This window comes from Chiloscyllium punctatum, chromosome 29 (genome assembly GCF_047496795.1).
Source record: "Chiloscyllium punctatum isolate Juve2018m chromosome 29, sChiPun1.3, whole genome shotgun sequence".
In the NCBI taxonomy this organism is placed as follows: Eukaryota; Metazoa; Chordata; class Chondrichthyes; order Orectolobiformes; family Hemiscylliidae; genus Chiloscyllium; species Chiloscyllium punctatum.
In genome coordinates, this window is record NC_092767.1 from 60,289,470 (window position 1) to 60,304,550 (window position 15,081).

Here is a 15,081-nt window from a genome sequence, read left to right on the forward strand (position 1 = left end):
TGATGAAGGGTTTATGCTTGAAACGTCGATTCTCCTGCTCCTCGGATGCTGCCTGACCTGCTGTGCTTTTCCAGCACCACACTCTCGACTCTGATCTCTGCAGTCCTCACTTTCTCTATGGGATATTTTAGACTCAACTGAGAGGATAGACAGTGCTTCATTTTAACATCTCATCCAAAGATAACGTAGACTCTGTCAGTGCTACACTAGAGTGTCCAGTTGGATCACTGCCTGGAGTTAATCCCAAATGTACTACCAGGGCTGGCTCGACCATGTCAGTGAACTAGGCAGTCATCTGAGGTGGGTGAAAGTGAGGACTGATGAAGGGCTTATGCCGAAACGTCGATTCTTCTGCTCCTCAGATGCTACCTGACCAGCTGTGCTAGAGTTTTGTTTCATTAGATTCCCTGTGACTGATGTTAGACTCACTGATCCAAAGTTCCTTGGTCTATTCCTACATCTTCTTTCTCTGTAGTGAATACAGAAACAAAGTATACATTTAAACCTCATTGACATCTTCTTGTTCCACAAAGAGATTGCCACTTTGGATCCTAATGGTTCCTATTCTTTCCCTAGTTTTTTTTATCCCTAATGTACTGTCAAATATCTTAATATTATCTGTCGGTGTTTGTCCTCTCTTTGCACTCTTAATTTCTTTTTAAAAAATTTTTTTTTTTTACTTGGCTTGGGTCTGTACACTGTACATATAACTGGCTGGCTGTATACACTCGGTAAAAGCAATGACTGCTGATGCTGGGAACCAGAGTCGAGATTAGAGTGATGCTGGAAAAGCCCAGCAGGTCAAAAGGCCTTCATCAGGAATAAAGGCAGAGAGCCTGAAGCGTGGAGAGATAAGCTAGAGGAGGGTGGGGAGAAAGTAGCATGGAGTACAATAGGTGAGTGGGGGAGGGGATGAAGGTGATAGGTCAGGGGCGGGGGGGAGGGGGGAGTGGATAGGTGGAAAGGAAGATAGGCAGGTAGGACAAGTCATGGGGACAGTGCTGAGCTGGAAGTTTGGAACTAGGGTGAGGTGGGGGAAGGGGAAATGAGGAGAATGTTGAAGTCCACATTGATGCCCTGGGGTTGAAGTGTTCCGAGGCGGAAGATGAGGCGTTCTTCATCCAGGCGTCTGGTGGTGAGGGAGCGGCGGTGAAAGAGGCCCAGGACCTCCATGTCCTCGGCAGAGTGGGGGGGGGAGTTGAAATGTTGGGCCACGGGGCGGTTTGGTTGATTGGTGCGGGTGTCCCGGAGATGTTCCCTAAAGCGCTCTGCTAGGAGGCGCCCAATCTCCCCAATGGAGAGGAGACCGCATCGGGAGCAACGGATACAATAAATGATATTAGTGGATGTGCAAGTAAAACTTTGATGGATGTGGAAGGCTCCTTTAGGCCTTGGATGGAGGTGAGGGAGGAGGTGTGGGCGCAGGTTTTGCAATTCCTGTGGTGGCAGGGGAAAGTGCCAGGATGGGAGGGTGGGTTGTAGGGGAGTGTGGACCTGACCAGATAGTCACGGAGGGAACAGTCTTTGCAGAAGGTGGAAAGGGGTGGGGAGGGAAATATATCCCTGGATAAGTGAATAAATCACTATGTAGAGTGTCCACTGCATAGCAGCTGAATAGCAAATGCATCTGTGGCCTTCTCTGTAGGAATTTTTCTGTGTCGTTAATGGAGCTCTTAACGCTAGCCTGTAGTAATCTAGCACAAACTGGGGGATTATATGCCTATCCAAAAACTACTGATTGAAAATGAGAAAGAATTGGATTGTTAATACCTAAAAGTGCGCTTCTGTTGCGTTCATAATGATCTCTGTTCTTTCTCTCTCAAATCCTCCTTCCTTTTTTATCAACCACCCACAGAGCAAAGATGCTGGGATCAGGACTCTGGTCATGCTGGATGAACAAGGAGGTAAGTGACCTTCAGATACCACCGTGGGTCCTGTTGGGAGATGAGGGTGGTGAGAATAAAATTGACCGACCACACGTGATGGTTGGGGGAGGGTGCTTATGGAAATGAGTGGGTTGGTGGTGCTGGGCTAGAGTAACACTCACACAGGGCAACCATTCTGCTATCAGTTGTATGTTGTTAAAGGTTATCATGTTACTTTGTCTCAGTAGGTAGAAGATGGATAGAATCCCTACAGTGTGGAAACAGGCCATTTGGCCCAACAAGTCCGTGCTGACCCTCCAAAGGGTAACCCACGCAGACTCATTCCTTACCTTATTACTCTACATGTCCCTAACTAATGCATCAAACCCAGGCATCCCTGAACACTATGGGCAAGTTAGCATGGCCAATTCACCTAACCTGCACCTGTCTTTGGATTGTGGGAAGAAACCTATACAGACACAGGGAGAACATACAAACTCCACACAGACACAGAGAGAACGTGCAAATGCCACACAGACAGTCACCCAAGACTGGAATTGAACCCCGGTCCCTGGCACTGTGAGGCAGCAGTGCTAACCACTGTGCCACCCTAAAGCGGGTAGCTGCACTGCTCAATGTGGAGCTAGGTCATGCCGAGCTCAAATGATTCCAGTGCTAACCTCTTCTGAGTTGACTCAACCAAGCTCTGGCAGCAAGTGTAATGCTGGGATTGTCCCAACGAAGTTACTGTGCTGCATGACATTGGGAACGTGGTGGTGGCACTGGGATTTCATAGATAGAATCATATAATGCATACAGTGCAGCAAGAGACCATTCAGCCCATTGAGTCACTCACAGCCCAAGAAATGGAAACAGAGATGTCAAGCAAGTGAAGGGAGGAGCTGGACATGGACCAGGTGAAGGTCAGTTGAGGTTGGAGGTGAAATTGATACAGTTTTCAAAATTTCGGATGAGACAGGGAGGCAGTTCCAATGATATCTTTGATGTACCGGAGAAAGAGTTGTAGGGAAGGATTGGAATTAGGAATGTGCCACTTAACCCACAAAGAGACAGGCATAATTGGGGCCCATGTGGGTACCCATGGCCATACCTCAGATCTGAAGGAAGTGCGAGGAATTAACGGAGAATGGAGAACATTACAGCGCAGTACAGGCCCTTCAGCCCTCGATGTAGCACCGACTCGTGAAACCAATCTGAAGCCCATCTAACCTACACTATTCCATTATCATCCACACGTTTATCCAATGACCATTTAAATGCCCTTAAAGTTGGTGAGTCTACTACTCTTGCAGGCAGTGTGTTCCATGCCCCTACTACTCTGAGTAAAGAAACTATCTCTGACATCTGTCCTATATCTGTCACCCCTCAATTTAAAGCTATGTCCCCTCGTGCTAGCCACCACAATCTGAGGGAAAAAGTTCTCACTGTCCAATCTATCTAACCCTCTGATTATCGTATATGTCTCTCAACCTTCGTCTCTCTCTAACGAAAACATGTCCCTCAGCCTTTCCTCATAAGACCTTCCCTCCATACCAGGCAACATCCTGGTAAACCTCCTCTGAACCCTTTCCAAAGTTTCCACATCCATCCTGTAATGCGGTGACCAGAACTGAACGCAATACTCCAGGCATAGCTGCACCAGAGTCTTGTACAGCTACTGGGCTAGGTGCACCATCGTACTAGTGTTTAAAAAAAATTGCTCCCTCAGCATTTTTCTTCCAATTGGACAAGAATTTCTAATAAAATTGACTATGTTCCTGCAATTGGGGAATTATGACTCATAGATAGCCACATGTGCGAATGAATTACTGCACACACACACAATGGGGGAATTTCATACTGGACACGTAGACAAGGGCCAATGAGCAGGCAACATTATCCTTGAAGAGGTGATGAAACAGCCATTTGGTTTGTCATGGTGTACTTTATGAGGATACATCAATTGAGACGAGGTGCCTGAGGAAAGGAAAGAGACCTGTAACTCAGTGAAACAGTTTTCTATCCCCGTGTGGGGCAATAGACCTGGCTCAACATGAGTCACAGAGTTTTACAGCATGGAAAGAGACCCTTCGGCCCATCATGTCTGTGCCAGTCATCAAGCACCTATCCACTCCAGTCGTATTTTCCAGCATCCGTCCCATAGCCTGGTATGCTGCGGCACTTCAAGTGATCATCTAAATATTCCTGATAATGCTGTGATGTTTCCCATCTCTATCATCCTTTTAGGCAGTGTGTTCCAGATACCAATCACACTCTGGGCGATAAAAGATCTCTCTCAACTCCCCTCTAAACCTCCTGCCCCTTACCTTAAATCAATGCCCCCTAGTTATTCATCCCTCTCAGGGGACATGTTTCTCCTTAAGTACCTGTCTATGAGCCTTGTAATTCTGTACACTTCAATCAGGATCCCTCTCAGTCTGCTGTGCACTTGGAAACAACCCAACTAGTTTCTGCACATGCTACTGAACTAACATTGCATACAGGCAAAGGTGAGGACTGCAGATGCTGGAAACCAGAGTTTAGTTTAGAGTGGTGCTGGAAAAGCACAGCAGGTCAGGCAGCATCCAAGGAGCAGGAAAATCGATGTTTCGGGCTAACATTATATACAGCTGCACCATTAACTTCTGGCTGTTGTACTCAATACCTCAACTAATATGAGTAAGTAACCCATACGCCTTCTTAACCACCTATTCATCTGACCTGTTACCTCCAAGGTTAAACGAACATCCAGATCAAGGTGCTTTGTACAGCACAGGGTCCCATCACTCATTGCTTTGCCTTTTTAATTTTCTCAAAATGCATCAGGATGAACTCTTACTTGCCGTTGTTCTACCTGATCAGACCATCCAGATTGTCTCCAGGACACCCGCACCAATCAACCCCACCACCCCGTGGCTGAACATTTCAATTCCCCCTCCCACTCTGTCGAGGACATGCAGGTCCTGGCCCTTATCCACCGGCACTCCCTCACCACCCAACATCTGGAAGGAAAATGCCTCATCTTCCGCCTCGTGACCCTTCAATCCCATGACATCGATGTGGATTCCACCAGTTTCCTCATTTCCCCTCCCACCCACCTTACCCCAGTTCCAACCTTCCAACTCAGCACCGTCCCCATGACCTGTCCCACCTGTCAATCTTCCTTCCCACCTATCCACTTCACTCTCCTCTCTGACCTATCACCTTCACCCCTCACCTCCATTGTACTCCCAGCTCTCTTTTCCCCAGCCCCACCCCCTTCCCATTTATCCCTCCACCCCGGAGGCTCCCAGCCTCGTTCCTGATGAAGAGCTCCTGCCCAAAATGTTGATTCTCCTGCTCCTTGGATGCTGCCTGACCTGCTGTGCTTTTCCACACACTCTCGACTCTGATCTCCAACATCTGCAGTCCTCACTTTCTCCTACTTCATCCATATTGTAATGCAGTCTAAAGCTTTCCTTCTTGCTACATAGCATAGCACCAATAATTGTGTGAACCTCTCGATCATACATTCATGTCTAGATCATTAATGCACACTACAAACAACAAGGTACCCAGCATTGAACCCTGTGGTGTGCTCCTGGACACAGGCTTCCAGTCACCAAACATTGACTCTTGTTCCACCTTTCGCCACTCAACCAATTTGGGATCCAAATTTGCAAATTGCTCTTGATCCCATGGACTCTTAAGCTCCTAACCAGCCTTGTCAAAAGCCTTGTTAAAGTCCATGTACCCTGCATTCAGCACACAACTTCCATCCAGACAACTCAATCAAGTCTTTCAGACATGCTCTGTCCTTTGACAAGCCATGCTGACTATCCTTGATCAATCCTCTCCTTTCCAAGTGGAGACTAATTCTGTCCCTCTGATTTCTTTTTCCCAATAGTTTCCCCTTCACTGATGTTAGCCTCACTGGGCTATTGATCCCTGGCTTCTTTCAATTGCACTTGAACATCGGCGCCACATTAGCTGTCCTCCAGTCCTCGGGCACCTTACCTCTGTTGAGAGGATTTGAAAATTAATGTCAGGAACTCCACAATCTCCTCCCTAGCCTCCCACAGCAGACTAGATCTCTGGATATAGGTTTGCTCACTGAGCTGGAAGGTTCATTTTCAGATGTTTTGTGAACATGATACAAGAACATCAACTAGCCACAAAACAGCATGAGCCTCTCTCACTAGTATCCTGACATAGAGATAAGGAAGGGCACCACTTTGACTGGGACAACACATCCATCCTAGGACAAGCCAAACAGAGACACACACAAGAATTCCTAGAAGCGTGACATTCCAACTGGAAACCTATAAACAAACAAAGTTAAAAATCACATAACACCAGGTTATAGTCTAACAGCTTTATTTGGAAACACTAGCTTTTGGAGCGCACGACCACCTGATGAAGGAGCATCGCTCCGAAAGCTAGTGCTTCCAAATAAACCTGTTGGACTATAACCTGGTGTTATGTGATTTTTAACTTTGTACACCCCAGTCCAACACCGGCATCTCCAAATCATATACCAGAAGATTCTATGACCCAGAAACTGGACCTGCCCCTCCCTCAGCTATGTCCCTGTGATACCAATGATGTCGTACCCTCATGTGTTAATCTGCACCCTCAACTCGTTTGCCTCATTCACATGATTCGCTGCATTAAAACAACCACCTTCCAAGCTTGCTGAGCCCCCTTGTGGTCCCAACTCGATTGTATATGCTCAGCCTGACTTGACTTTTTGTTAACCTGTGCATCACTTACTATTCCCTCCTCCATTCCTCTGGCAGATTAGTTTCACTCCCCTCTACACCAACACCAGCACTAGCAAACTCCCCGGGAGAGCGCTGGTCCCATTGCAGCTGAGATGCAACCCACCAGTCTTGGACCTTCCCCAGGAATGTAAGTGGAAAAGCTCCACAGAGGCCGACATCCTGTCACCAAGTCCCCCTTGATTTACACGTGAAGAGCCCTTGACACTGGTTCAGCAAGCTCAGAGCCAGCTCTCAGAGTGAACAGAACCTCTGACACTCCTGTTTATATCTGTCAGCCAGGACTCCCTGTTTAGAACAGGTTACCAGCCCCAATCAGGGAACTCACAATCTATGTCACCCACCAGGCTGACCTTGTTACAATCACGATATCCTCCCCTCCTAGCTCCTCCAGTGTTCTGAACTCTCAGTTTCCTGGACACTCCATGACGCTGTGGGATATTTGGTCCCATCTTCACCTTTGTAAGAAAATTGTAGTCCTGCACTGTTTCCATTTTGAAAGATTCCCACTTCTCCAATCAAGATTTTCCATCAAGAAACTGCTTCCAATCTACATTCAGAGAATCATGGAATCCCTACAGTGTGAAAGTAGGCCATTTGACCTACTGTGTCCACACCAACCCTTCGAAGAGCATCCTACCCAGACCCAACCCCTACCCTCTCCCGATAACCCTACATTTTGATTTTTCTAACCCACCTAGCCTGCACATCAGTGGACATGACACTGTTTTAGCACTGGATCACATTCCTCCAACTCTGCCTCCGATACAGGTGACATGTAATGCCCAGTAGTTTGCCTCTTGCGCCCAGAGTGTCTTGAAAAGAATGCATTCTCCTTTCCAGGTGGCAAAGTTTGGAGGCAGCAACATCTGTCATGTCCATCTCAGATTCTGAGATGTCTTCAACGCATGATGGAGAGGGCCAAGGCTGCGAAGGAACTGGCCTTGTTCAGGACCCGTCGCACCGACACAAACTTCATCCATCGCAAATCCTGACCTTGCTTTGACATGACTCTTACCAACGCAGGGCCATTCCTGTGGTTCCCTCACCAAACCTCACCCCCTGAAGTAAACCGTCTCCCTCACCTAGTGGAGTCTCGTGTCCAGCATTGACATTCCAGATTTCATTCCACCTCCCCAAGCCTACCCGGGAAGATTAGATTTAACCTGGTCTTCTCCCTATTAGCAATTCTGCTGGAGTTATCCCTGTAGTTGCAAGAGAGGTGAGCTATAATCAAATGGGAATCTGGACATTTGGTATCGAGTAAAACTGTAGGCTGTTTTAAGCTTGCCTTCAAAGTTTGGTCTGCTCTTTCTGCCAGACCATTGGATGTTGGATGGTATGGAGCTGTTCTTATATGTCAAATACCGTTTGACTTTAGGAAATACTCAAATTCCCGGCTGGAAAATAATAGCCCATTATCTGTGACCAACACTTCCTGGAGTCCAAGTATTGCAAAAGATGCGTGCAGTTTTCCAATCATTGTCCCCATGTTTGATGAATGAATTGTATGCACATCCAACCACTTTGACTGAGCATTCTCATTGACGAAGGACATTGAGCCCACGCAAGTTAAAAATCACTCAACACCAGCCTATGAAAGGCCCTGCAGAGTCACAGTGTAATCAAGCCCAGGGTTTACCTGGCCGTTCCCACAGATGTTGATGGTAATCTTCGTCCTTGATGGCACTCTGGCCTCACCAACACAGCTATGCCTGTGTCCCATCCTGCCCACCAGACATAACATCTCACCAACTTCTTCATGTTGGGAACACCTGCCTGGATGATCCTGGTGAAGTTCAGCCCGTTTCCCTTGGCAACCTTTGCTCAGGCCAATCACTCTTGCTCCCCAAAATAACATGGCGTCTCTACTGTGATCTAGTCTCTCTGGACCTAAAATGATTTGGAGACTGGGGTGGACAAAGTTAAAAATCCCACAACACCAGGTTATAGTCCAAAAGGTTTCACCTATAAGCTGGTGTTGTGGGATTTTTAACTTTGGGCCTAAAATGTTTCAGTTCTGTTTGTGATGGCCCTTTGCTTTCCCCCATCACCCCACCAGCTGTTTCAGTTATGCCAGTTCCGGATCTCTCTGGGTCCAAACTCTGAGATTGTGAGCTGTGACTGAAAGTGCATCCAGAAAATGTAAACCCAGGACAGGTTCTTGCAGTGACGGTACTACTGTTGGTGTACCTGGAGGCAGCTCAAAGCATTTACATTTGCTACTTGGCCTCCCAGATAGTGTACCAACTTGTAATTATACGCTCTTAGTATTAGCGCCCACCAATGAATTTGGCCTGAAACTATGGGTAACACTGTCTTGACTTCTTTATGTTGACCTAGCAGGGATTTGTGGTCTGTTATTATTGCAAATTTACATCTGTAAAGGTTAGCAAGTTTTGAGAAGATTTGTAGCTCAGGTTGAGGTTCTGGATGTAGGATTGCTCACTGAGCTGGAAGGTTCGTTTTCCTACATCCGACATCCTACATCCTACATTCCGATCTGTAGAGGTATTGGTGGAACTTACTGATTCCAAATATGATCGCCAAGGCTTCCTTCTGTATCTAGTATGTATTTACCCTCTGCATTAGCCATAGTCCCGCAGATGCAATTGGGAGTTCCTCTCCTACTTGGGCCACCTATGAGCTAATACCACCCGAATGCCGTACGGAGAAGCATCACATATCAATACCAGGTCTCATTTGGGATCATAACATGCCAACATCTGAGGGGATGATAGGATCTTTCTTCACTTCTGTGAAAGCTACGGCTTAGCTACGCACCCAATTCCCAGAGTGACCCTTTTTTAAGAGTTGATGCGAAGATGCCAGGATGGAGGGCAAGGTTATGTATGAACTTTCTGTAATAACTCACCAGCCTGAGGAAAGACCTTAGCCTTGGTACAGATGTGGGAGCTGGGCAGCCTTGATCACCCTCACTTTATCTTCCAACAGGTGTACCCTTGAAAACGCTAGCTTTTGGAGTGTTGCTCCTTCACCAGGAGGTTGTCAACCACCTGAAGGAGCAGTGCTCTGAAAGCTAGTGCTTCCAAATAAACCTGTTGGCCTATAACCTGGTGTTGTGTGATTTGTAACTTTGCCCACCCCAGTCCAACACCGGCATCTCCAAATCAGGTGTAACCTGGTCTTGTTGACTCTGTAGCCCAAGTAGATCACTTGGGAAGCCTGGAAGACACATTTTTCCTTTCTATACTTACCACATTTTACCTTAAACCAGTGTCCTTAATAATTGTCATTTTTCCCACCTATTCTATCCAGGCCTCTATTAGGTTTCCCCTCAGCCTCCAACATTCAAGTGAAGACAAACCAAATTTGTCCAATATCTCCTCATATCTAATACCCTCCAAACCAGGCAACACCCTGCTGAACTGTTTCTGTACCCTCTGCAAAACTTTCATGTCCTTCCAGTAGTGTGGCAACCAGAACAGTACACAGTATTCCAAAAATGGTCTAACTAAATTTTTGTAAGGCTGCAACATTCTTAATGTCTTGATTGATCAAGACAGGCATGCTACATACCTTCTTGACCACCTTCCCCACCCGTGTTGCTGCTTTCAGAGAACTGTGGACCTACATATCGAGATCTCTCTGTATGTTGATGCTTTTAAGGATTCTGCAATTTACAGTATACTTCCCTCCTTGTGTTAGACCTTCCAAAATGTGTCACCGCACACTTGTCTGGATTAAACTCCATCTGTCATTTATCTGCCCAAGTCTCCAGCCTGTCTATATCCTCTGTTAATCCTCCTCACTATCTGCAGCTCCGCAAGTCTTGGTGTCATCCGCAAACTTACTTATCAGATCACGTACAATCTCCTCCAAGTAATTTGTTTATATTACAAAGAAAAGAGGACCCAGCACTGGTCCCTGCAGAAAACCTGCTGGTCACAAATCTCCAGTCAGAAAATCACCCTTCCACCACTTATTCCCTATCCTCTATGAGAACAGTTTTGTATCCATCTTACCAGTTCACCGTGGATTCCATGTGATTTAACCTTTCATATCAACCTGCTGTTGGAGGCCTTGTCAAAGGCCTTGTTAAATTCCATATGGACAACATCAACCGACCCACCTCCATCAATCATCTTTGTCATTTCCTTAAAAAATCCAAATCAAGTTTGTGAAATCTCCCTCCCTAAAGCCATGCTATCTATTGCTAATAAGTCCATATTTTTCTAAATGTGAGTAGATTCTACCCTTAAGAATCTTTTCCAATAATTTCCCTACCTCTGACGTAAGACTCAACAGCCTGTAATTTCCTGGATTATCCCTGTTGCCCTTTTTAAACAAAGGAACAATGCTGGCTGTTCCCCAATCCTCCCCCGTGACTAAAGAGGATACAAAGATTTCATACAAGGTCCCAGCAATTTCCTCACCTGCCTCCCTCAGCATTCTGGGATACATCCCACCAGGCCCTGGGACTTGTTTACCTTCATGCTTTTCAAAACACCCTTTTTATATCACAAAAAATATCTAGAATATCAACGTACCCCTCCCAAGACTCACTATCTTGGTCGGTTCTACTGTAAGACATGTTTCTTCAACACAAATTGGCTTTAACACAATTGAAGAATTTAGACCGTTAATTGTAGGAAGTGAAATTTCCTCACCTGTATTGGCTATAACCCGATTCCCATCCCATTGGCTTAAATGGTGCAGCTATTGCACGATTTTCTTATAACGTGAGATTACATGAGAATGGAGCAATCGTATTATATCACAACCCACTGTATATGTATAAAATTCCTATGGAGTTTCCTTAATGCTGTTTGCCAAGAGTATTTCATGGACCTTTTTAAGCCTCTGACCTCCTTGCTATCTTTATATTCTGGGTGGCACAGTGGCTCAGTGGTTAGCGCTGCTGCCTCACAGCGCCAGGGACCCAGGTTTGATTCCCACCTCAGGCAACTGTCTGTGTGGGGTTTGTACATTCTCCCTGTGTCTGCGTGGGTTTCCTCCAGGTGCTCTGGTTCCCTCCCACAGTCCAAAGATGTGTAGGTCAGGCGAATTGGCCGTGCTAAATTGCATTGTTAGGTGCATTCGTCAGAGGGAAATGGGTCTGGGTGGGTTACTCTTTGGAGGGTCGGTGTGGACTGGTTGGGCTGAAGGGCCTGATAGGGAATCTAATCTAATATTCCTCAGGGGCTCAGCCTGTCTTCAGTTTCCTAAACCTTATGAATACCGTTGTTCTCTTTTTGACGAAAGCTTGCAGTTTCTCCTGTCGTTCAAGGTTCCCAAACCTTGTCATTTTCACAGTAGCATGCTGGTCCTGAACCCGAATCAACTGGCCTGGAAAAGATTCCCAAACGACAGAGGTAGATTTACCCTCAAACAGCTGCCCTGCGATCTACAGTTCCCACCTAATATTGTTGTAGGTTTTTTAATTTCAAAAATATGCTTTATTCATAAAATTATTTTGATATCTATACAATTGGTCACGCCATTGTTTTGCACACATTGCATTTCTTTACATACAGAGATGGGAATTAATCATTCGTATATACGAGTCTGTACATTGACCATCCAGGTATTTCACTGAGGTGTCAGCGGGGCCCAATTTCTGAGTGGACCCCCCCCCCCCTCCCCGTTCTTCTTTAGGCAGGCAGATGTTACACGGTGGTCTTTCCCCACCGCGCCTTGGCGGCAGCTGCCCCAAGCTTCAGCGTAGTCCTGGACCTTGGAATGTGCCAGTCTGCAACACTCAGTCGGGGTCAACTCCTTCAGCTGGAAGATCAACAGGTTTCGGACCGCCCAGAGAGCGTCCTTCACCGAGTTGATGATCCTCCAGGCGCAGTTGATGTTCATCCCTGTTTGCGTCCCGGGAAACAGGCCGTAGAGCACGGAGTTGCAGTTAGCCTTCCCCCAGTTGAGTACTTTTAAGCAAGGATGACTCTTATCCTTAACCATAAATAACTTTAAACTGCTCCCAGTCCCCTTCACAGTGATATTGACTTGCTACACATTCCTCCCCTTCTCCTACAGAGGGGGTTCTACATCCTTCTTGCCCAGCTCCACCCCCCCCCCCCCCCCAGCAGTAGGTAATGGGAAGCAATTCAATTGTTTCAGGATATTTGATGTTTTTATTTGTAAATTATAAGTTGCCAGGAAAAGGGGAAATATTTTCTGAATTGGACTTTAAAATTTTATGCATTAATAGTACCGAAAATACTGTTTGATCATCTTGGAGTTCAAAGCAGTAATTAATCTGGCTACGTACAGAACTCAAAAGATAATGAAAAATCAAACTAAAAATAAAACCCAAAAATACTAAGCGTGAATGCAAAATTAGATTCCTTACACATTCTTGCAAATTTAGTAAAGGCATGCAGATAACGGCAGGTCCTTGAACGAATGGGTTTTGTTTTCAATTTTTTTTTGGCCTTCTGTTCGGTCCTCCCTCCACTGACTATTCCAAGCCTTAGCTCGTTCACAGGGTGAAGTCAATCTCCAACCTCTCATTTTACTCTCCATTCCCTGAAGGAAGTGGTGCTGTAGACTTCTCGGTCAATGCTTTTTCTCGCATTGAAATTAAATCGTGAGAACAGGAGTGTTTAGAAAATTGAGGTTTGCATTATTTGTACAGGCTGATGGTATTTATCCAACCCTTTCAGGAATCCTCACTGGAGGCATTCATTGAACACTGCCTGTGTTCAGCAGGATCCCAGACAGCTTTTTCTTTATCGATTTTGATGGAAATTAACCTCAGAAAGTTTGTGTAATGGTGAAGCCAATTCACCTGCTATTAACTATTGGAGTCCAACCATAGTTCCAGCCTCACTGGTCTTAGCTAGAATAGTTTCAGCAGAGATTTCCTCCCAGTCATCTCCCTGGGGCAGGCTCACAGCTGATGGGCGGCTACCACACTCAGAAAACAGGTGAGTGAACAAAGTTCAAGGTGGAAAGGAAAGCCATGAGTTCTGTAAGTCTCAGATAAGTGCTGAAACAAGTTCTGAAGGAGACGGTTAATCTGGTAGTTCAGATCCAGTGCTCATGAGAACTGAGGTTAAGGGCTATCATGGAGTGCACTGTCCCAGTGAATACCCAGCTGATTTCTTTCCCTGCAGGAAACTGCGGTGTATATAATGCTCTATATATAGTACTCTAGATCAATGTTCTGGATAGCACACTATATATATAATGCTCTATATATAGTACTCTAGATCAATGTTCTGGATAGCACACTATATATATATAATGCTCTATATATAGTACTCTAGATCAATGTTCTGGATAGCACACTATATATATAATGCTCTATATATAGTACTCTAGATCAATGTTCTGGATAGCACACTATATATATATAATGCTCTATATATAGTACTCTAGATCAATGTTCTGGATAGCACACTATATATATATAATGCTCTATATATAGTACTCTAGATCAATGTTCTGGATAGCACACTATATATATATAATGCTCTGTATATAGTACTCTAGATCAATGTTCTGGATAGCACACTATATATATAATGCTCTGTATATAATGTGCTCCATATTTTGTGTTCTCTATTTAAAGCTCTATATATTATGCTCTTTATATTACATGCTATGTATATTATGTGGGTTGTGACTGCAATTTTGAGCTCCATTGTAATTTTCTTAAAATATCTGGTCAAATTCCTTGTAATCAGTCAATCCCAGGATTGTTGGATCTCCTTGTAGCTTTGTAGATTCCTTCAGGTCCATGCTTATTCTCCCTGTGTTAGTGAACCCTGCATTCACATGACATTCCCCATCGTTCCAGCAGCATAACATCCTGGTAAGTGTTCGAGACAATAGGGGCATGTGCCTCTTCCACCTCCCCACCCCCACCAACACACACAGATGGATACACACACGCGCACACAGACACACTCACTGACACTCAGACACACACACACAGACACACTCACTGACACTCAGACACACACACACATACACACACACAGAAGCGCACACACACACACAGACACACGCACGCACACATAGACACACACACACAGAGACACACACTTGCGCGTGCACACACACACACTCACACACACAGACACACACACAAGCACACACACACAGACACACATACACGCGCGCACACACACACAGATGCACACACACACACACACAGACACACACACACACGCAGACAGACACAAGCAGACACACACACACAGACGCACACACACACACAGACACACGCACACGCACACACAGACACACACACACAGACACACACACAGACACACACAGACACACACACGCAGACACACACACTACAATTGCTTGATTGGGATTGGGTAATTGAGGCCTTGATCTGCAAATATAAGCCTGTGTCACACTCTGCCTGACATAGAACATAGAACATTACGGTCCAGTACAGGCCCTTCGGCCCTCGATGTTGCGCCAAACTGTGAAACCAATCTGAAGCCCGTCTAACCTACACAATTTCATTC

General features: G+C 45.7%; 1 protein-coding gene across 2 annotated transcripts in view; it reads left to right on the forward strand.

Annotated features, from left to right (window-relative positions):
• The window catches only part of LOC140454450 (synaptosomal-associated protein 25-like), a 138,543-nt gene that overhangs the window by 79,343 nt on the left and 44,119 nt on the right, over positions 1–15,081 (forward strand). For both annotated transcript variants that reach the window (XM_072549200.1, XM_072549199.1), the window contains exon 4: positions 1,856–1,904. In XM_072549200.1, the coding sequence (XP_072405301.1) occupies positions 1,856–1,904 (49 nt within the window). The remainder of the gene's footprint in view (positions 1–1,855; positions 1,905–15,081) is intronic.